The sequence below is a fragment of the Stenella coeruleoalba genome (genome assembly GCF_951394435.1).
Source record: "Stenella coeruleoalba genome assembly, chromosome: 3".
Classification (NCBI taxonomy): Eukaryota; Metazoa; Chordata; class Mammalia; order Artiodactyla; family Delphinidae; genus Stenella; species Stenella coeruleoalba.
In genome coordinates, this window is record NC_137148.1 from 95190212 (window position 1) to 95214219 (window position 24008).

At 43.3% G+C, this 24008-nt stretch overlaps 1 protein-coding gene and 1 long non-coding RNA gene across 3 annotated transcripts in view; one reads left to right on the plus strand and one right to left on the minus strand.

The window, feature by feature from the left end:
- The window catches only part of LOC307184706, a 169953-nt gene that overhangs the window by 52115 nt on the left and 93830 nt on the right, over positions 1-24008 (plus strand). The gene's annotated exons all lie outside the window — the stretch shown is intronic.
- SEMA6A (semaphorin 6A) overlaps positions 1-24008 on the minus strand; it is a 126272-nt gene that overhangs the window by 48757 nt on the left and 53507 nt on the right. For both annotated transcript variants that reach the window (XM_079918381.1, XM_079918380.1), the window contains exons 2-6: positions 11532-11669; positions 9236-9353; positions 5089-5149; positions 4034-4096; positions 3212-3313 (exon numbers count right to left, since the gene is read on the minus strand). In XM_079918381.1, the coding sequence (XP_079774507.1) occupies positions 3212-3313; positions 4034-4096; positions 5089-5149; positions 9236-9353; positions 11532-11631 (444 nt within the window). In that variant the 5' untranslated portion in view covers positions 11632-11669. The remainder of the gene's footprint in view (positions 1-3211; positions 3314-4033; positions 4097-5088; positions 5150-9235; positions 9354-11531; positions 11670-24008) is intronic.

Below are 24008 nucleotides of genomic sequence, written 5' to 3' on the forward strand. Positions count from 1 at the left end.
GGGAAAAGGTGTGGAGTGTAGTTGTAGATTTATAGTGGGCAGCCTTCAGAATTCTTCCCCACATAATCTTATTTGGGGCTCTAATCTCTCTAATATATTCAGCTTACTTCTGTTACAAAAATTGTGTAAGTCAGGGCTTCCCTGGTGGCGCAGTGGTTGAGAGTCCGTCTGCCGATGCAGGGGACACGGGTTCGTGCCCTGGTCTGGGAAGACCCCACATGCCACGGAGCGGCCGGGCCCGTGAGCCATGGCTGCTGAGCCTGCGCGTCTGGAGCCTGTGCTCCGCAACAGGAGAGGCCACAACAGTGAGAGGCCCGCGTACCGCAAAAAAAAAAAAAAAAAAAAATTATGTAAGTCAGGGCCCGGTGCAGAAGCAAAGACCAAAATTTTGTCACTCTCCTGCTTCAGGTAGTTTAACTTGACGCTTCTGCGCTCTGAGAGTTGGGTTAGTGGAAGACTGGTCATTGTTTTTGCTTTGACCCTTTGGTCCTGATCTGGAGATAACAAGCACTTAAGAGAGAGGCTGTCCATTCTCCCTGCAGCCAAATACATTATGTCTCATATCCTCAGCAAAGTCCCTCGTGCCCCGAGAGTCTAAAAACACTTGTCTGAGCAATGCCAAGGGTTCTCACTACCATTCGCCGTGCTAGGTGTATCCTGTCTGTGGTTTCTGAGAGGCCCAGCCTCCTGGAACATGTTTCAGCAGGTGTGGCTAGAACAAGGGAGAGATGAAGGCATCCCTTAGAGATGAAGCGCCCTGGGGAATAGAACATGTGCAGGAAGAAAGAGCTGGAACACTTGCAGGCCGGGCCTCACAGTGCCAAGAAAACCTGTAATTTGTCATAAAAGATAGCTTTCCAGCTAGGGAATTTGTTAGGATTTGTTAGAAGCATTGATCTTAATGAGTCCTAAACAATGACAAACAGGGATGGAATATTACGTGGTAGAATGGAAGTCCGTGCTCCAGTATACTGTTACTGGCTGAATGTTTGACTGGACTGCTGCCTCTATTACAGCCTGAATCGGCTCCTGTCATTATTTAAAATTTGGATATGACAGTATTTTTTGCATTAATTTAGATTTAAAAAAATACTGCATTGAAAAAATCATTTATCTTGATTACTGAATTTTTGGATGCCCCCCGCCTTACATGTTGCTCCTGAGCCAGATGCCTCACTTGCCTCACCCTAATCCTGACCCTGCTGGTGCCCGTTTCCAAACATAAGATGAAAGATGAGCATGAGGGTAAAACAGACCCTCCCTCCGATGTCTATGCTAAGGCAGTCTTTTAAAACTGTCAGACCCAGGCTGGTGAGCCCTCTGGTCCTGATATCAGCCCAGCACTTTTTTGCTCATTCTTCACACCCCTAAGGTTTCACTTTATGCTGGTGAAACCCAAATCTAGATATGCCCCCCATGTCTCTCCCTAAATCAAGGTTGACCCCGTCCATCTTCTTGTTGGAGATCTTTATTCATGTCCTGTAGGCCTTGCCATCCATGGTGCCAGGAGTACTGCTAACATGCAAGATGGAACACCCGTGTTCTCACCACCCCCCTCAACCTCACTGCTCTTCCTTTACTCCCTGTCCAAACTGGTGGCCGCCCCATCCGTCCACCCACCCAGGAGATAGCCTCGCAGCCGTTCTTAACTCCTGTCTCTCCTTATCCTGTGCTTCCTGTTAATTAGCAAATCCTCCTGGTTTTTGTTACCTAAGTATTTCCTGAATCTCATCTCCTCCCTTAATCCCTGAGGCCACCGCCCTCTCTAGGCTCTTTTTTGTTGTCACTGTCACCTCACAGTCCAGCACTTCAGCACCAAATAAAGTTTCTCAAGCTCAGTAGACTGTTTCTTACTCCATGCCTTTGTTCATGCTGTTCCCCTACCTGGAATGCCCTTCTCCCTTCATTTGGTAACTTCTTCTTCTTCTCTAAGACTGAGGTTAGGCATTATCTCATTCACTATTTACCCCTCAAAATTAATCGAACATCTGTTTGGAGACACTGTGTCAGGTTCTGGGCAATCACAGACGCTTGGGTTTCTCCTGGGCTGGGGTGTTCGTGTTCCATACGTGCGGACAGCAGGAGGGAACACTTGAAGACAGGAGTCGTCTACCTCCTTCTGGAAGCTTCCCCTGACTCCGCATCTCAGGCTGATATAAGCACTTTTCTGTGATACTTCCATCATGCTCTGCATTATGTCACCGTGGCAGCAAACCCATGGGATTGCAGTTTTCTTCTCCCTGTCTGGCTTCCCTAAGGATGGAGGCCTCCTATCTGTCTTTACAACATCAATGCCTGGTCACGGGAGAAACTCAAAATGGGTTTGCTGAATGACAGACTGTTGCAGAAAGAAGGGACAAGGAAAGACCTCAGATCATTGCCATCTCTGCTCCTTCAGCAACACCACCATCAGCTGCATCAGAACTAACTAGATTTATTAATGCTGCGAGGGTTAATTTTTTTTTTTTTTTTTTTTTTTTTTTTGCGGTATGCGGGCCTCTCACTGTTGTGACCTCTCCCATTGCAGAGCACAGGCTCTGGACATGCAGGCTCAGCGGCCATGGCTCACGGGTCCAGCCGCTCCGCGGCATGTGGGATCTTCCCGGACCGGGGCACGAACCTGCGTCCCCTGCATCGGCAGGCGGACTCTCAACCACTGTGCCACCAGGGAAGCCCGAGGGTTAATTTTTTTCCCTTGCATAAAGGCCAAGTTAAGTAAGGCCATAGTCAAGTAAGCTGAGTGCTGAATGGAATTAACTTCCTGTGTTCTTGAAAATCTTACCTAGAGGAAAGTCTGCAGTTTCCAATGACATGCTTTTGAGATCCCTTTAAAAATAGGAATCGTTCACAATATAAGTGTGTTTTTGTGCTCAGAGAGGAGATGGTAGGGTGGGAGGGAAAAAGAGAAAGGGAGAGAGAGGAAATCCACTATGTGGTACATATGTTGGCGTTCTGAACAATAGAGAATAGGGTTTTACAGAAACGAACTTAGCCGGGTCAGCTCTTTAAAGCTGCGTCAATCAATCCTGAACAAACAGGAAGCTTAGAAGCCTGCCCAGGATCACTCATGTGGAGCAATACATTAAGTCGAACAAGTGAGAGGAACCCAGGTGGTGTTGAATTAACCCTCTTAGGTTACTGCAGGCACAATCACAGTGAATTATGAAATACCTCCGGGCTGTGTGGTTCCAAGAGACAAGAGAGCATTTACCTTATAGTTTCTGCAGGAAGGGTTGAAGGCATTAGTTCCACAGACAAACAAAGTATCATCGTTTTTCTTTAGAAGCACTTTAATAAAGTTGTGACACTCATCCTGAAAAATAATTCAAACTTTTTGGTATCCAGTCCGTTCAGTATAGAGACCCCTTGACCGTGTACCATGATCTGCTAACAGCAAGGTTAAAATGCTGGTGGCTGGAGCGTTCCCCTGTGAAAAGTTCGAGCCCCTCCTTATGTTTACCACAAGATGATGATGAGAGTAACAACTGCTTTTTCAACAGTAAATAAGAACATGGCATAGAGTGAAAATGTGTTTATGCCTCAAAAGGAAGGCAGGCCTGGAAGTACCAGCCTCCCCATCACATTAATTCTAATGCCAGAGACTCCAGGGTCCCTTGATATATAAGGTTCCTGGCTGAAGTGTGTTTTTATGTTCTATGACCAAAGGCACAGACTTTTGTATGTCTGCGGCAGCCTTTCTGAGCTCTTCTGCAGACTCCCTGAGGGCTCTGGACCGTGAGGCGTGGGCTCCCGGAGAGGGCACTCACAAGAGTCGGGGCAGGCAGCTTGGTGTCCATAATCCCTGGTGCCCCTAGATAGTTCATGACGCATCCCTAGCAGCTGTCGTAATGTTTTATCACATTAAAAGCAAACTATTTTTGCAAATTAAAGCCTTCAATAAGTTGATGGAAGAAACAATTACTGGGGGAAAAGGGACTAGTGTGACCCATTCCACATGACGGTCTACGGCTAGAGATAACAGTCAAGGACTTAACCCAAAGTGGCAGCTGCAGGAGAAATGAAAATTGCCTACCTTATGTTTTCCCTTCATTCTGCATGTGTCTACATCGGCCTGTCTAGATTTCCATGTCAGTTTCTGCAGTGATCAAGAAAGAAATCAATTAGAACCCAGAGGTTGTTGCATTTGATTTTAGAAGTAAGAGTTCCCTGGGGGAGACTAGAGGCTGAACATATATTTATTGAAAGCTTTCCGCACCCTTTCTCCATGATTAATTCACCATAACAACAAAAGATTAGAGGTGGAAATGTTCATTTAATTTTGAACCCCTATCTATTCATTAAACTACAAAATGATCTTCTTCTCCTTGAGATGAAGATGAAGGAAAAAGGAAAGAAGAATAAACAACAGCGTGGATGGACATTTCACATAAAATCTCCACATTAACTTGCTAAATTACGCTCATTTTGATAAAATACATGTCCTTGCCCTTCTTTTTCACTTGATAAATCAGTTTCCGTGAAGCAGGCCTTTTTCTTAAAATATGGAAGTCATTTTCTTAAACATAAAGGAGACATTCACTTTAGGTTGACAATGATTTAATTCAGGTTATACTCCTTCGCATAAACTCATGGGCTGAAGGGATCATCTACTTCTGGGGCGGATTTTATTAACTAAAATACCTCCATGTGGAGTTACAAGGGAGGCTTAAGGTTATATTTTATGTGTGTCTGAAATGGGTAATTATCAAATTCCTGAACCACAACAGTCAACTCAAACTTAGTATTGCAAGATATGGAAACATAACAGTGAAACGTTTGTACGACAAAAGTTTCCATATGAAAACTGATATTTTCCAGGACAAACATCCAATATTTTATTAAAACAATTTAGCAATTACCTAAAACTCTAAAGTGTACATGCACACATAATTGATGAATAAAATATGACGTACATAACCATTTCTGGGTACGTATTAAGCCCTAACTTACCCCCAAATTAGGACTTCACAGAATGTTCCAAATTATTATAAGCCATGTCATCTCAATCAATGCCTTTAAAATACATATTCTCTTCAAGAACTATCCTAAGGTCCTTCATTTCAGAAAGAAGGTTTGAAAACTACTTACTTTGCTACAATAAATTTCTTCTGTGTGTGAGGTGTCTATATCAACAGTATAAATATGGTCCCTATAAACAAAGAAATATTAATACAACGTCAAACACAAGAGTCAAGATCGTTCATTTTCTCCTGAATACAAGTATATATCTCATTCAAGGCAGATAAACCCACATCCATGTTATTAAAAACAAAACATGCATATGCAAGAAAAAGGGGAGGGTTCAGCCTCCAAGAGATGCCTCTGGCTGACATGCAGCATCTTCTGACAAAATGTGGCATCTTGCCACAAGGGACACCTTTTATGAAAACTTTCCAGTCGTCTCTCTCATCATAGAACTATAACATCTGTATATATGTAGTTTAGTGGGAGATGTCTGAAAGTTGAATAGGCTTCCAAACTGGAACACAGATGGGTTCGCATGCCCTTTCACATGGTATTCAACACGCTACAGTTGTTCATCAAGGGAGCTAACAAAAAGCTCATCTCCATCTCTTTTTAGACAACATATTTTCAGCCTTAGCTTTGATAATTTGAGAAGATGGAAGACGATAAAAGTAAAACTGTTTCCAGGAGCCGCTCTCTCTTTTCACACGATGATGGTCAATTAAGGTCTAAAATGTACTTGAGCTAAAGTTTACATTTCTTGCTTCTGTTTACCTTCCTGTTTTGCTGAGAATTTGGTTGACTTTATGATTTGCTGCCATTCTCCCCTTGGAAGGGGAGAAACAGAATCAGCAGCTCAGGTGTGGGGCTATATTTAAACATCCCCTTCTGTGTGAACTGAGTACAAGGGCGTTTTTGTCTGGAATTCAGAATAAAGGAAAGAAAAGAACTACACTCAACTGGGGAGATGGGGGGCTAGTGAGGGAAAGCAAAACAGCTCGTTTTCCCTTGAAATAACATTGACTTTTTCTAAAATGCAGGAAGTCCTGGGGCTGGAAAATTACCCACAGCTTTAAAGCAAGACCTCAAGGCTCCAGTGCAGACTTTCAAGCCCCCTCATTACTTAAAAGAAACGGAAAGGGGAGAAGGAAAGAAAGAAAAAAGAAAGGAATCTGCTGTCAGGATTCACTTCAATTCTTTTCCCCCCAGTTCTTTGGAAATCTGTTTGCTACTGCTTTTAGGGAAAGTACAACAGAGAAAAATGGAAATAAAAACAGGCTCTCTCCTGTGAAAATAAAAGGGGGCAAGGCAGTTGGCCTACAACATTCCCTTGCTTGCTCCTGGACTGTGAAAGAGAGAGAGAGTGAGTGTGTGTGTCTGTGTGTGTGTGTGTGTGTGTGTGTGTGTGTAAGGGTGGTGAGGGGGAGAAAGGGGAGCCTGTTTTGTAAATTGCTGAATTGGGAAGTTCTTCAGACTTCAATAGGGTGCCAGAATCGCCCTGCCCTTTAATTCCAAGGCAGTTTTGTGGCATTCCTTTATCTCTTGTTTGACTCTATTGGTGGTGCTGTAGGTCAGGTTCATTATTGGAATGGAATTGCCTATTACTTTGGTATTAGGTTTGAGATGACTCGAGGTTTTTCCTGGCCCTGTCTCTCCTCAAAACTTTAGTAAGAGCTGAACATATGAATTGTAAACTAACAACTGATTAATATTGGCAATTCCTCAGAAAGCTCTTAGATTGCCCCCTTTTGGCATGGCCTGTTTATGTTAATTAGCAGTTCAGAGATTAAACAACAAAAAAAGAAGAATTTACAAAATGGATAATAATAAAGCAGAACTGAAAAGCCTTCTTCCCATCAAGCTTCACTCAGTCCCTGGGCTCTGGATGGGACTTGCTTCTGATTGCTGACACACATTGTCTAGAAGAATGGGGGAGCCTTTTAACTATAAAATTCTGTGAATGAAATCTCCTTTTGGACAGTGGCAATCTTTTTCAATCTCCAAGAGATCACATTGCCCAGCAAACAGAACGACACTGGATGCTAAACCACAGACCAGGGTCAGGGGTTATTCCCCAGCACCAGTGTGTGCATCCCAGGGTTCATACCCTGCTCTCACTGAATTAAGCTATTTGAACACAAACTGACTTAATCCAAGGACTTCCTCTTCCCCCCTTCAGTGAGTACCACTGAACTGTGTTGCCATGACTTCAGCGTGGGGGAAGGATTTCACTTTAAATCGTGTTACTTGCTGCCTGAGAATGGATCTCTCGGGGCACTGTTGGGAAACCTGAAATTAAAGGGAGAGGAGGGACCCTAAATACAGCGACCACAGAAATCATTTAGGAACTTCTCCAGGGGTGTATATTGAAGGGAAGTGGCTGCACGTAGAGTGAAAACCAACATGTCAATGCTAGGCTGTTACAAATTTGACCTTTAACCAAAGACAGTCTATTTTATGGTGTTAAAAAAGTGAATGTGTTTCCCTTTTTTTTTTTCCTTCTCTCCTTTCTCCTTTTCTTGGGGTAGGGAGTTACGATAAAACGGTCTTGGTTTTAACAAGCTGTAGTAATGGTTACTTTGAAGTCTGCATAGCACCTTGCTCCTAACTCAGGTGCCCACCGAGGCCTGCAGTTCCCACCCATGCTAAATCATCAGGCACAAGCGCAGTCTGTTATAATGTTTCTTTTCCCCTAAAGACTCAGTTGCAAAGTGAGCAATTCATAGAAGATTCTTGAGTCAACCTATTTCTCACAGATGCAATGTTTAATCATTTGTTTTGACCATCCTTTAGCTAATTGGGTACAAATGTAATCTTCCAGACTTGCTACATTTAGGAAACTAAAAATGGGATTTAAGAAGGAGCTGATAACTCTCCCAGAGAGGCGGCTACTCAGGACTCATTGGATTGCTTTTTAATGAATACCTACAATGGCCATGTTCTTGGGCAACAGCTATGAGAAGGTTATCAGCCAGGACAAATAGTACCGCTTCTACGGCTCAGTAGGCTGCGGAGTACAGGGAGTAGTGACCCAGACTCTAGAGCAAGACCATTCCAGTTCAAATCCTGCCTCTGTCATTCTGACCCAGTCATTTCACCTTTCTGTACATGGTTTCCTCCTGTAAGACATGGGTATGATAATAGTTCCATCTCATAGGTTTTTTTCCAGGATTGAATGGATTAACATTTATAAAGGACTTACAACTGTATTTGCAATTTATATAGCACATACAACCAATATGTACTACATAAGTATTTGTGAAGTAAAAATTTTAGAAAGTGCTTTGGCGTTGCTCCCTGTGACCAAATGTAGGGTACTCGTAGGATATTTTAATCCAGCCAGTGGATTTTTACTTTATGTTGTATAGCTTGTATTTTCAGGACATTTAAGTGCTTTGAAGGAATCCAGCAGTGTTGTTACTTACCTGTTTGTTGCCTGTGCTCACAGCCAAACAGGTACTACAAACATAATCTCTATTTCTCCTTCCCAGTGTAAAACGATTCATCAGGCTAGACCCAGGTTATACTTTATATTTTGAATGAGCTGCACACACACCCCCAGATGGGAAATCATGTATTTTTAGAATCCCAAAGGACTTCATTAAGATCATCTAATCTAGTCTCTCATTTAACAGAGGACACTTACACAGCCAGAGAAGTTGTGGTCCAGGTGAATTAAGATTAGAGGTGAAACAAAAGCCTAATGCATGTAATTCCTGTCTGGGCAGTATTCTTACCGTGCCATGCAGCCTTAAGACATGGTCTGTTTAAATGACATGTCCCTAGTGGATAAGTGTTTTCTTAACTAGATCCAAATCAAAATCTTCTAAAATGGATGGCTACTGCTAAAGTAATGATATATACTATACATTAGCTGCAAAAACACAAGATTAATATACACACACCCACACACTCATTGAACTTAAATCGATACATGTTTACACATTCAACTTAATTTAGTAAGTATCAAGGAGAGAAGCACTTTACTCTGTGCTTGAGCAAATATTTGTATATATATACGATGTTCAAGATAAACAGTGGATTATTTGAGTCTAAGCTCCAAAATATGCCATTATTTCTACCCAAATCCACATAATAAAGTTAAGCAGACACAGAAAATCTTGAAAGCATGACTGCTTGACAAACTAAAGTAGACTTTAAATTAAAGAACACTCTGTTGGGGATCTTTAAAACGATGCATAGCGGGGACATTTAGGTATTAGGACCCTTGGCTTGCTCTGAAGGCAAACGTGAGGAAAAGGTGGCTCACCTAGCAGCAATGTAGAGGGTTCTGTTCATGATCATGATCATCTGGATGTCCAGTCTATGCCTCTGTGTGGTGTTCCGTCCTGGCTTGTGGCCCACAAACACCGGATACTGTTTTGTATCTGTGAAAAGAGGACATGGGGCAAGAGAGGGGAAAGGAAATGAAGCCAAGAGTTGACAGGGCAGGGAGAGGAGGGGGGCAGCCACAAAACAAAACCATATTTAAGTCCAACCGGGCCACCATTTTCCAGTCTGTTATTTTAGGAAATGCTGTGATAGAAGAGTCCTCTTTAAGGATAATCAAGTTACAGTTTCATTTCCTGATGCTAATAAGACTGGGCTTAGATTTCTAAGTGTCACTCTTTCTGACTTGTCCTTCTTTCTGGGGGTTAAACTTGCCAGTGAACCCTTTACATGAAGGTGCTCTTTTCATCCACAGTTTTCTTTTCATCTTTAGAGTGCTAAGGCCCGAGGGGCAGTCTGCCAAAGATCTTGTCTCCGGACAAAACTATTTCAAAGCAGCCTTCCCATCAATCACCACAAAGGCAATGTGGTCTGGAGGCAAGAGCCCTCATCCAGGAGCCAGAAGAAAAATACAGTCTCCACAGGCGTCCAGTTGGAATAATCTACTATTGAAGGCAGCCCCGCTAGGTTGGTTGGCATTCTAGGAACTGTGGGAAGTTCGCTCTTGAGTTAAGCAATTGGCTAATCTCACAGAAATGGGGGCTTTGACAGGACAGGGTCAAACTGAGTGTAGCCAGTCGGGTGATCTGGAATTTTCCCTGACCTGGAGAGTCAGTGAGCGTATTTCTCCTTTTCTGCAATTCCCCTTTAGCTGAGAGTGGGCAATTTGTCATAATATTTGACCTTTGGAAATACCTACACCTCAAAAATCTCTCTGCCTTTAAACCTACAATCTCCAGAGCACTGGCAATCCTCCAGAGAAACTAAGGAGAAAAGAGAGATGAGTCACACTTAAAAGGCAGTTGTTTTGGGGGTGAGAGGGGTGGAAATAATGACTTGTAATCCATTCACAGTTGTATGCTCAGACCCCTACACCTTAAACCCCTGTAGCATCTGAGCATGACTCACTCTTACTAGAGAGCCTCAGTATATTTCACTCACAATCAAGCTTAGTATGGGATTGTCTTGTGCTTTTTCCTCACTGCTCTGAAATTTCATTAACCCACTGATCAAGGAGGTTGCTAAAACAACTCATGTCTCTCTCCTATCAAAGATTTGACTGTCCACTGAAGCAGCACATTTGGGCCCGGGGTGTCTTCAGTACAGGGGCACCAAAGATAGAATACCTGCCTCAAATGGACATCAATAAATGCTTATTAAGGTTTGGTACCTTAAGTTAGGTGGACTCTGCCACTTCAAGAATGATGGTCTCAAACTACACAGTTTGGTCCTTAGTCATACCCTGACTTTTGTTCTCAAAGCTGTCAAGGCTTGACACCTCCCCTTCATATAAAATTATTTCCTTTTACAACCTAGACCGTCCAGCAGAAAGCTGGGTAGATCTCTTTAGTATCCTAGTATTACTGTCAAATACTTTTTTAAGGTTCCTTCAGTGTTTGGAGATTATTACTGTGAAGATAGATATTTGGGTAAAATGCTTTCACTTTTACTGTGACAAAATATTTTATCTTTTGGAGAGAAGGAAAAAAAAAAGTAATTGTCTATTTCATCCCACACACAGGTAGAACTTTCCTCTTTTTGAAGAGGAAACTGACTTTTTCATCATGTTGCTTTCTACCCTTGACAATGAAGCAGAGATCAAAAGAAAGTTATAAGCAGTAAAAGTCAGTCTACTATGAATTCAGAATCTCTCTATCCAAATCTAGCAATGATGAAACTTCTAAGTCTAAACAAAAGTTCATTTTTGTCTCTGAAGTACTCAAAAACAGTCTTCTTTTCTGTTATCTTGTAACAATGCCTCTGTCGTAATTACTTATGAAAATGTGGAGTACTGGCAACACCCAGATGACGGTGATGTTCTCCCATAGCTGGTTTCCAGGCATGATCACAGCCTCCTTGTAGTAACTGAGACTTCATCGGAGGTATCGAGGGATGTCTCAAATCCTCACAACCACGTTTATTGGAGTTACAGAACAGTCATCCCACCAATTTTGGCTAGACTTGAATTATCTACCTCTGCCATCCACACAAGTTAAAGTGACTAACAAGTTTCCTGTTTCATGAAATGTTTAATTTGTATGTTTTGCCTGTTGACGCAGGCTCAAGTGCCCACAGAGGGAGAGAGTGAGAGTGAGAGTGAGATTGTGGATACTTACAGTTGCCATGCGAAATACTGATTGGCTCAGAATCTTCTGGGAAAGCAGCCCCAGCGAAGTGTAGCAGTGTGAAATATAGCAGCAAGGCTTCTGACCTCATAGTAGTTCAGCGGGGAGACTTTATTTCTCTACTTCACCCTGCCAAAGAGCAAAGAAGGGATTTTTTCTTTCTTTCTTTTACAAGTCAGCTTTATTCCACTCCATAAAATGAAACGGGCTTGAAGATACATTTTAGAGAAAGGGGCTCCAGTTTCCTGTCTCTTCCACTGTGAATTCACCGATGACAGTGTTTTGCATAAGGAACCCGTGTCCATTACCCACTGCAGCCTCCTTCCCCATGCATCTGGGCCCTTTTGCAAAGCTTCTACCAAACAAGTAACTCGGAGCCTTAACTGCTTTGTCCTGAGTCGGTGTTAGGCCATTGTGGGTGGCTATTTCACAGTCACGAAATAGCATTCCACAAAATGTGGATGATTTAGAAAGCTTTTTTTTTTTTTAAGGTAAATACATCTTTTTTCTTCTCAGCAGGTTTATAGCAGCATGCCATCCCCAGACATGAGTTGTTTGGGCAGCCCAGAATCTTCCACAATTTTGAAGTAGTTGCCCAATATTGAAAAATTAAATATCTGATATCATGACCTAAATGTCAGTTCCCTTCAAGCACCATGCTCCCATTCACCAACCCCCGTCCCCACTCTACTGGCCCAGTTCACTGATTTCCATTACCTGCTTGACCCCTTAGTTGAGATTTTCACTCATTTATGTAATTCTGTAGTAATTCTGTAGTGACCTTAGACATAAATAAAATCACAGAATCTACGTTCAAAAAGAAATAAATGGATCCTTTCAGACTCTGTGGAGAATGTTATAGGGACCACCTGAAACCACATCCTGAAATAGTATTGTTGATTTTTAAACATATCTCTGTATATTTTAGTGTCAGATACTACCTTGCAATGAAACAGTAGTGAATAAAAATGCCAATATACTGTTTTACCCATCTGCATTTTCTTAAAGATGCTCTTCATGTGTAGAAAAAATTCTTCTAAATCTTAGAAGTAAAAACATTCCCATATGGGGCTGCTGGATACAGTGAAAGGAAACTCGTAAGACAGTACATATTGCATAATTCTCAGGCATATTTCAAATAAGTGTTGATCTATCAGGGAAATTAATGTAAAATGGGGCTATCTTTTTATCTTAGTAAAGCCTTTGAAGTAGACTGCCAAAGGTCTTGTTTTGAGCAAAGCTATTTCACAGTAGTACATCAATCATTTAAGATTGGTGTGTAATAAAGTCAAACTTAGTAACTTAGATGTCTTTGAAAGTTAATCTGGCAAACAAACTGCTAACTTATGCTTTTTAGAACACACTTAATATGAGATACCTGTGTCTCTCTTCTTCGTTGCCAAAAAAAGCATTAACAAGTCCCGAGTGTTGCATCCCAACTGATAATTTCACAGACACAGCTGGGTCTTAATCATTTCTTCAGTCGAAAAGTGCACATTAATTAATGTGCTTTATCTTGAAAATCAAAGAGGGAGAGAGGTTGAGAGAAAAGCCTGAGCAATTCCATATCTCCATCTCTGATGTGTAGATGAAAATTAAACTTTAAATAATTACTTGTTCACAAGGGCGGTCCATAACCAAGAGACACGAACATGTATTTACAGACAGGTGAAAAGCACCGGTCCATTCATTCATTTGCTAGTTCTTCCTATTCTGGAGAATCTAAAACCAAAGGGAAGAAGCTCTGTGGTGCCCTGATTTTGCTTGTCGTAGCTTCTGTTCAGTGTAACATTAAAGGCGAGAAATCAGTCACAAGAGCAAGTAAAACATTTTTTAAAAAAAAAAAAGAGTAAAACTTAAACCAGCCACCAGTCAGAAAGTATACGGGGAAGAGGAAGTGGCAACATTTACCGAGGGCTCAAGAGCAGTATTATAGTATTATACAGAAGCCTATTACCTCAGAGAGTTTGCAGCACGCCGTGGAAGAATAATGGAGACTCAAAAGGCTGATCCTCATTCCGTTAGAAATCTTTGGGAATACAGGTATACTTTTAAAGATTCATTTTTCTTGACATGACAAAGGAGTCTGTATCCTCCCATAACTGCATTCATCTTTGTACAGATGTCCTAAAGCTAACGAGACAGAGTCCTGCTATTTTAGTCTGTCTCCCAGTTTTAATTTTTTCCATCTTAAGATTGCATGGATTGATGCAACATTCTCAACCCAGAAGCTGGCAGGAAGAGCAATGCATGCATAAGAAATCTGTTATGCAATCCAATGGCTTTTTTTCAATCCTCATCCTAGCCAGGATCATGGCTAAGATGGGTTATTTAAATATCTCCAGGTTTACAGAAGGGCTCTCTGCCAGGAAAAATATCTGTTTTATGTGTCTTCCTGTCATCGTATCATCAGGTTGTTAACATGTACATCATGTGGGTGAAAGTGTTCTGGCAGTCCCGGTTCATCTTGGCCATTCCATACGAACGCTTTATAATTTTCTTCAGCTGAGGTTTTGATGTATTATTCCCTTCCTACACAACTTTGGGCTCTAACCCTTGTAAATATGTAGACAGTATATTTTCCTGTTGAAATGATTACTTTGTGGCGAGATCCCAATCAATCACATTGTCATTTTCCATCCTGCTGAACAGGGGCTGAGTCTCCCTGCTAAGACCTTAGCACGCAGACGTGCGCTAGCCCAGCAGAACAAAAACAAACAAGAACTTTCCACTGCGTTCAAAATCTGGAGCTAGCTGGGCTACCGCTACGAGGTGGTTGAAGCGATCTTGAAACTTTGTAAAGCGGTACCCACATATAGCACAGTTATAGGCATCTGCAGACACTTGTCGATTTCTCTCTTTGTGACTGTGCTTGTAGAGGCTAAAAATGACTTAGACTTAATCAGCTACCCAGAAAATTAGATCATGGGAAGACTGTCAACATGAGGATTCTAAACAAAAACGTTTACTTCAAAAAGAAGCTCATTATGCCTGAATTGTCCATCTAAATTGTTTCAGCCTCCCATAACTCTTAGCCTGAGGAGAAATGACCTCTGTAAAATACACCATCACTAAAAAGTGATATTCCTATTCTTCTCCACCCCAGAAAATTCACTGGAAAACCTTAAGAACAGGCAGGTGAGGTTAATGGGTAAAAAAGGCTTCCTAAGACAATGGTGGGAATGTTTCCACTGGGGGAGGGCCAGCCCCTCTACTCTGGGCACCTGCTGTTCAGCTCTGAAGTGCAGGCCCTGTGCAGTGTTGGCCCGCAAAGCCAGCTCTCTGATTTTTATTTTTATTTCTTAAGAAGCCAGAAATCTGGAGTTGTATGTTAAACCTCCTATTTTTTTTTTTTTCTCTAAATGTTGACACCTAACTTAGTTTTTTCTTCTCTGTGAGTCACCTTTGGCCAAGTCCTACCAGTTTGTGAGCCCAAGTACAATTTTCTGGGGCAGGATTTGGGGAGTAGTGGGCAGAGGATTAGAACTAGTATTGGGGAAGTGTGAGGCGTACTCTGGCCAGGTGGGTTTGTCATGGCTTCTCGGTAGTAGTGGCTCTTGTGAAATTAACCTGATTAATCAGAAGTAAGATGTGGCCATTTGTGACCTGATTATCTGACTTCATAATCATTTCTGGTTCTCGTGACATCCCCTTTGCTTTATGCTCTGCTGACACAATGACTTCTTTCTTTTTTCATTTCTTTTTAGCTGTGTTGGGTCTTTGCTGCTGCGCGCAGGCTTTCTCTAGTTGCGGTGAGTGGGGGCTACTCTTCATTGCAGTGCGCGGGCGTCTCATTGCCGTGGCTTCCCTTCTTGCGGAGCGCAGGTTCTAGGTGCGCGGGTTTCAGTAGTTGTGGCATGCAGGCTTCAGTAGTTGTGGCTTGCGGGCTCTAGAGCGCAGGCTCAGTAGTTGCGGCGCATGGGCTTAGTTTCTCCGCGGCATGTGGGATCTTCCTGGACCAGGGCTCGAACCTGTGTCTCTTGCATTGGCAGGCAGATTCTTAACCACTGAGCAACCAGGGAAGTCCCAGACACAATGACTTCTATACTACGACAAGGGTATGAGGGGTAGATAGAAGTCCCAGTTATTGTCTGTACACACAAGTGAATGAACATTGCTTGTTTTAAAGACCCAGTTGGGCTGCCCCACATACCCTCTGTGTGTCCAACTGCAGCAGACAATGCATCAGTGTACTTGCACTTGGACTTGGCTGTACGGATATAGCTTGTATCTGATTTGGTACAACCATTCTTCCAGAATGTTGGTATCCAGTGAACATTTTAATAGTAAGTGGTAATGATGAGAAAAATAATTTATCTGGAAACTTGCAAATGCAAAGTGCTCTTGATGGTAACTCTAAGTGTGGCCTAGAAATGGAGATGGAATCATGGTAGTGGCGCTTCTCTTTTTCTGTGGGGAAAATTATTTGCTGCCATGCTTCTTTTAAAAAGCACATTTTCTACTGACATAATAGGAAGTTTCAGAGATAATCATTAATTCATGCCGTCATTAATAGATGGAAGGTGTGACCCTGGGTCAGTCTCGTAGCTGCACTGGCTCCTAGCATCCTCACCAGTAAAATGAAAGGATATAAAATATAATGGCCTATCAAACTCCTCTGGACTCTGAGACTGTACAATTCTAGGCGATTCTGCCCTAGTGAAGAAAGGATTGGGTACCAGATGGTGACTCAGGAGGATAGTACATGAAGTGACCCTGAGCTCGGACACTGCAAGGCCACGGACACCTTCTGGAGGTGTGGGGCTGGGACGGGAGGAGTAGGCATCGACGCAGGGTGGGGTACTGGAGCTCGAGACAGCGGGAGATGCGGTTGGGCTCTGGTGGCGGTTCTGTCCGCCACCCTCTGAGATGATGGCAGGGCGGGGGCAGGACAAGCTCTGTGCACTTGGGCAGTGATCTTTCCAAAGAGAACAGGGCTGGGTTTTTTCTGTACCCTTTCCTGGTTGCCCCTAAACTACATGTGGTTTGGAAACTCAAGGAGCCATCAGTGTGTCACTGTGTGGTACTGCGTGTGGCAAACAGGAGGGATGGAACAGGTTCTCTTCAACTTTGCTCTTGGGGGACTGCAATAGGCAGAGCACACAAGTTGTAGGAAGTTAGTCAGGCTGGAGCAAAGAACTGTGACTCTGTCTAGTTTCAACATCAGGACAAAGTTCAAGTCCATTAAGTAGTTCCACCCTGGCCAAAGAGAACCACCGTTATTACCGCTGAATCATATTCGGAGTTTAGTCGGGTTTTACGCTAAGATAACGTTTTCATTTTTATTGCTCCAGCCTTCTGACCTCATCCATCATCATCTTTGTTTTCACAACGAGAGTATCTTTAAAAATCTGACTTGAAACTGGCGTAAAAGCTTTTCCGAGAAATCAAACGATCGCTAATCGTACAGGGAGGCAGCGGGAGCAGAGGGTAAAAACACAGGATTTGAATGCCTCTGCTCCACTTATTAGCTGGGACCTCTGGCAAGATGCGGAAGATCTCTGAGCCTCAGTTTCCTCAACTTCAGAGTGGGGAAAAATAGCGTCTCAAGATTAGCTGTGAGATACTGCACGTAAAAATGGTAGTCCTCCATAAATGTCTGTTTATTCTTCAGTTGAGATACTAAAAATTGCCTTATTTGAATAGTTTCTCTTGGAATTCCTTAAATTCTCAGAGTAGCAGCTGGGGTTCTGTGTCTTCAGCAGGAGAAGCAGCTCTCTTCTTCTTCTCCTTGCCGGCCCCTAAGCTTCCCAGCTCTGGAGGTGGGTGTCTGGGAGAGGCAGGAGAGTCTGTCTCAGGATGGCACAGCTCGTGTTGTGTGATTTAAAAAAATGTGAATCACAGCACTCGCACAGGTGCAAAGGAAAAGATCAGTGTGGACATCGGTGAAAGGGTGGGGTGGAAGTGAAAGTTTACTGAGCACCTTCTACGTATGACGTACACATGTGTGTTATTTTATTTAAATATGACAGCCATCCAGAGAGCCAGGCCTTATCCTCTCCATTGTGCACACAAGGAAACTGAGGCTCACAGAGGTTAAGTAACATGTCCAGTCAATATCTATAGCACATCAGTAAAAACAGAAGGCCAGGTGGCCAAGCCAGGGCTATGTGATGCCACAGTTGATGTCCTTCCCAGAATGTCAGGGAAAGGGGAACAGAAGGAAGGCTGGGAAGAGAGAGAGGCTGGCATAAATGGAAACTGCACTTAAGATCATAGTTGAGTATAGGTTGATGCATCTATGCTTCCGTGGACAGAGTGGCTGAAGGTCCCTAATGGCTTCAGTAATAATAAATCTATTAAAGGAGTGCATAGTCGCTTGCAAATGTGTAGGCATGCGAAGGCTCATTCCACTTGGTGGCCCTGCGATTGCAGGCTTAAGGTGACAGAAAGATGCAAATGCTTTTCAACCACGGTTTTAGGAGGAATTGATTGTCTCGTGACACCACTGGGTTAAGTGGAACCACGTGCCTGCTTGCAGCCCCCTCAAGAGTGATGTTTTAAAATAAATACACCAAAGAGAACAACGTCTGTTATGAAGGATAAAATCAAAGTTGCCTGTTTCGGGAGCTGAGAGGATAAACAGATTTGGGTACCTCTCAAATCCGAGTAGGGAACCTCTGCCCAGAGAGAGGTGGGAGAGCAGACGTTGGTGCAGAAACCCCAGCTTGCTGAATGCTGAAGACGGCTGGTTATTCCTGCACCAGAGGGACAGTTCAGGAATCAAGGAGTGTTCAAACAGCAGGTTTCCTTCACTGGCCTGGACTGCCCTGTTTCAAGGGCTGCAGCATGACGAGGATGCTGCTGTCCACGGCAAGCACGGCCAGGCCACAGAAGGACTCCTCCCAGATGGAGTTAGGAACAACTTGGGCCCGTTGATCCTGGTTGAAATGTCCACTGTACCCAGTCTTCAGGGGTCACGCTGGCCACCTGTTTGGTGACACTGCATTAAGGTATAAGTTTTATGCAAATGAGAAAAACAGCTCTAACCTTTTAATAAAGCATTTGATCTTTATGTTCTCCTCAGCCATTAACAGAGACATATAAGCTCCCATTTCAGAGGAAAGGGAAATGCCACAGACCTAACTCCAACACATTTTGGAGAAGGATGATGGCATTCAGTGGAGTATAATAATAAATATCGACTGTGTATAATAGATGTTCCAATTTGATCTGAAACCACTGTCACAAAGGGGAGAGAAAACAGCTGTGAATTCAGAAGTCTTTTTAGAAAAAAATTTTCTTTTTTAGGAAAATAAAAGTTGGTTGTAAACCTATGATCTTTTGAGGAGAGAAGGCGAGTCTTGTCTTTCAGGTGATCCTTTGTTATGATCGTTTTCTTTCTTCCTACCAATGCTCTCCCTATCCTGTAAATGCTTGAGACAGTGCATTTAAGGCACTTTGCTTGGATCTTTCAGGTACAGTCTCATGACTCATTAGGGCTCTGCAGTTCTAGGCGTGATCTCAGCAATCTGTGCAGAATATCCTGTGGAAAACCACCTTGATCTCAAAAAGTTGCCACAGTCGCCAGCATGTTTACCCATGTCACACCTCAGCTTTTTGCCATCTCCATCTTTCTCAACTTTTACAATAGCGCTGACCTTAAACATATGCTCCAGAGACAGAAACAAATACCCGCTTTGTTCTGCTGTTAAGGAAACTGAGGCCCTGAGAAGTGAGATCATTTGCCAAATGTGGTGCAGCTCAAAAGTGGCCAAGCTGAGCCGCCACTGAGGACTCCTGGCTCCAGCACCGAGCTCTGTCCCTACATTACGCAGCTTTCAGAAAGGAAGCCAAGACTCATTCATTTCTCCTTGGCTTGCTGCCTGGTGTTCATTACTTCCATCGCTTGCTTTCCCTCTCACTGATTCCCTGCTTTCTGCTGGGAGCCAGGCTCCTGTGCTAGGTGCTGAGACAGAGATGGAAAAAATAGATCCCTTACCCTCTAGGACCTTGCTGTTTAGTAGGTGGGCCTGACAGTTCCAGATCATTGACCAAAAATAGAACACACAAACAATAATTTTTCCAAAAGAAATGAAAGTTCTGTTGGGGAGAATACTATCTGGAGGGTGAACGTGTTGCAGAGGGACGCAGGTGGGAAGCTCAGCGAAGGCCTCTGTTTGGAGGAAGCCTTGGCAGGTTGCGGGATTGTTCACCGAGGACTGGGGCAGTTAGAGGAGAGGCAGCTGGGGGGACATATCGGGTAGAAGGACCAGATCTGGAGAGCAGGGCATTGAAACGGACAACTCCATGCTGGTTGGACTTCAGACACTTTCAAACTGGACCATTTCCCTCTTTGATTAAGGAGTTTCAAATATTTGTCTCAAGTAGTGAATGGATGGATGTTTTTTCACTTCACCCAAAGTGTGGTTTAAAGAATATAACTCAGAATAAAGATGGTATCTGATGACTTTTTTCTTCTAAGAATATGACAGAAGAAGAAGTAGTAGTGTAGGGAGGAGAAGTCTGAGGTAACAGCTGGGAATATTGGTATTTATTCTTTGAGTTATTGTCACATTATTCTCCCTAGCTTTCTGTACATTTGTAATTTCATTAAAGATGAAAGAGGGCAAACATAATATGCCTAAACTGAAGGCACTTCTTACCAGCCCTTAGAAAGTTACTTGCAGAGCAACTTTTAAGGGAACAAACTAGGGATATTAGCGACTGGAGTTTTCCATGAACCTTTGTCAAAATCCTGAGCTGGTTTAAACCGAAGCAGAGCAATGGCTGCCCCTTGCCAAGATGACTCCCCCTCGTAATTTCTCCTCTGTTTGCTGTCAGTGTGGTTTACAGAAAACAGAATCTCCCAGCCATATCTCTCAGGTTCAGGTGGCTACGGCAGTCTCCCAGCCATATCTCTCAGGCTCAGGTGGCTGACCCTTCCTGGTTTTGAAGGGGAGGTCAACTTCAGACATGACTTGGAGAGAATTAAAAACAACCTGCACGTCTCTCCTGAATAACAGTCCCAAATAACAGTATCACCAAGCATGGATGATTGAAACTTTAACAGAACGCTACAAATTCTTACTGCTTTTTTGGTAAAAAGTCTCAAGATCAGGGAGTGAAAAACATTTCCTTGAGCTAAACTTTTTGAATCCGTTTCTCTGGTGTTTACCGCATGCCATCTTTCACTGTATTGCTTGTCTTTCTCTGTGACCTCTGATGCTCTCCCAGTACCTTGAAAGCCAAAAATAGACTTTATATTTGACTACAAGCTTCTGATTGTATATAGAGAGAGACATAATATCATTTCAGGATCTGTTCCATAACAAAGCATGATACTGCTGACTGGTACTTATCACCAGCAGAAGATCTACAAACACAGTGGACTATCTGTATGTTTCTGTATGTCTAGACACACCCAGAACAGAAATGAGATGGAACTATTGTCTCTTGAATTTCCACAATTTTCTTATATTCTTTAGGAAATTCATTTCATTTATTGAAAGGAAAAAAAAGTCCACTTTGTGTCCCAGTAAACTGCTGGGAAACTGCAAAGCCATACATTTAAACCTATTTCAGTTTATTATTGCATCTGGTGGATAGCACTACATCTTTCTGGAATTAATGATTTCTTTATTGGCTTTGTTCATGTTCTCTACACATAAAATGGACTCATTAGTCTGGCTTGATTTACTTAGAGCAGTATCAGTTTGAATTGGGGTGGAGAAAGCACTATTTACTAGTTACCCATTCCCTAAAGTGTTCATTTGTTTTTAGTGTGAAATCTTACCCTCGAAATTACTAGCTATTTCCAAACATCCTGAAAATATGCTTCCTTAAGGCCAATGAGAGTAAGCTCCAGGAAATTATGGGTTTGTTTAAATATCTCTACCGCTTGATGACTTGATTCCGCACACAGGTGACTTAAAGGTCACTGCACAGAAACATTTGAACCCCATCCACTGAGATGAAGGTGGTCAGCACACAGGTGAACTATTTTGGTGGTAGTAGCTGGTTTTTTGTTTTTTTTTAATTTTATTTATTTATTTATTTATGGCTGTGTTGGGTCTTCGTTTCTGTGCGAGGGCTTTCTCTAGTTGCGGCAAGCGGGGGCCACTCTTCATCGCGGTGCGCGGGCCTCTGACTATCGCGGCCTCTCTTGTTGCAGAGCACAGGCTCCAGACGCGCAGGCTCAGTAATCGTGGCTCACGGACCTAGTTGCTCCGCGGCATGTGGGATCTTCCCAGAGCAGGGCTCGAACCCGTGTCCCCTGCATTGGCAGGTAGATTCTCAACCACTGCGCCACTAGGGAAGCCCAGTAGCTGTTTTTTAAAATGCCTCACTTCTCCTTTAGTTTAAAGAAAAACAAGCAAGTTGCCGTCTGAAATACAGGTACACAATCCCTCATTTGCAATTAAAAACGAGAACAATCTCCCGCCCCACCCCGAAAACCAAGAGTTTTTTCCTTTTCAATGGGCAACAGAACTTGACCTACAGTGGCGTGACACTTTATCCCTCTTAGGATAAATATTTGTACATTTCACTGCAAAAACATTAATGGGTTTGATTACTGGATGTTGCCCACGCTGGGAGATACGTCTCATGCTACCTTTCTAAAATCTGAAAAATTTTAAATTCTGAAGCACATCTGTTCGAAAGGTTTTGAAAAAGAGACTTGTCCCTGAAGAGATTAAAAAACAAGGATAAAAAACAAATGAGGGAAGAGGAGATCCGTTAGAGCAGAATCCCCAACACTGGTTTTGCTAAGCCCAGCAGCTCTCTAATTACCCTTGGTGTATTGTGAGATTCTCACAGAATTAAAAAAATGTAATCTGATTTCATTAAAAAAAAACCCGTATATCCTATTATACTTTGCTTGCAAGAATAATTCGGACATTAGGAACTGCAGACAGAGTCATCTAGCCTTAATTTTCTCTATTCTGTGCTCATAGTGACAGGCTCCCAGGCTCGGAAACCATTCAAGGGACTGACGGGTGCAGGCTTCCCCAAGATGAGTGATGCTCACAAGGTAGAGGTGATCTTGGTAGAGAGGGTCTCCAGGGCTCCCGTGAGTGAGCTAGGACGTCCAGCAGTAGCAGAAGGTGACAGCCTCACCAGGCGCAGCAGCCCTCTCCTGGGTGAGGGTTTTCCTCCTACCGAACAGCCAGCTACAGGCAGTTCAGCACTCCTTCCTCTCTCTGGGTTAAATGGATAAGACTTCACCAGGCTTTTTTGTGCAGTTGGTGGTGGTTTCTCCAAAGGAATGTCCATAAGGTCTGCAGCCTGTACTCTCTCTCGCCCATGGAATGACCCTGGTAATGGCTTTCTCTAGTCGCTATAATCAGAGGGAACTGCGGGCTGGCAGTGTCAGCCCTTTGCTTTGTTATATGTACCTGCCTTTAATTTTCAGTCACCTGCGATTTTCTTTCCATGGACAACACCAGTAGGTTGAAGGATTAAGTAATACCGTGAAGAATTTGAATTTCAAGAATATTTCGGGAGGACAGCTATTACCTTGGGCGGGTGGAGTGGCTGAGGAGGAAGGCATACTCTCTTCCCTTCCTGTCTGAGGGGCTCTTCCACAAACTGTCCCCCTCCTTTCTTCCTTACTAAAGGGGTAGGGGGCATCAGGCACGATGGTCATCAGTCCTAACTCTGGGATAAAATGGAGGCAAATGGTTAATAGCAGATAACCTGGACACCAGGTTAATCGCTGCAGTCTAGATTATCTGGAGGGAAGACAGCACATGGCCGCCAGCAATTAGCCTCCGAATCTAAAAATAAATAAATAAATAAACCACCATTCCTGTAATTAATAGCACGGCAGACGATCAGTATAATTACCATTTCTGTGAGAGAGTCCAGAATCAGGAGGAAAAGTGAAATTATTCAATAAGCTTGAGTGTGACAGGCAGAAACCAAATTAAAGTGCTGAGGGTTAGACAAAGGGGACACGATAAATCAGAGAGAAAGTGAGTGTGTGACCTGTGCCCAGCCCAGCAGGCGTGCCTGGGCAGCTGTCACCCCAGGAGCCCTGCAGGCACAGGCTCACCTTTCCGGGGAGGAAGTGGAGGTGCAGGAAGTGCATAAATGGCTCTGAAAGCTCATCGCCTGGTTACTGGAAAGCACAGAGGTCCATCTGGGTCACCCAGGCTTTCACTGGTGAGGATTCTAAAGGGCTGAGCCGTGAGATGGAAAAAACACAGCTGTGGAACACATGGAGAGGGGATAATACGGGAACTTCTTCCTGAAGGGGAGATTGCCCCGCTGCACTCTGAGTAACTAAAAGACTATGGCAGAATTATGTTCTACTCAAGTAGCAATATTCTTCCTGTGCAGTTCACAGAGCCTTCACCTCTCCAAAGAGTAAAAACAGAAAAGTCATTCTGAAGTGTTAGGCAAGAATAGGCAGACATGCTCCTCGAATATGTTTAATAATCAGTCCTGGGCTTCCCTGCTGGCGCAGTGGTTGGGAGTCCGCCTGCCGATGCAGGGGACACGGGTTCGTGCCCCGGTCCGGGA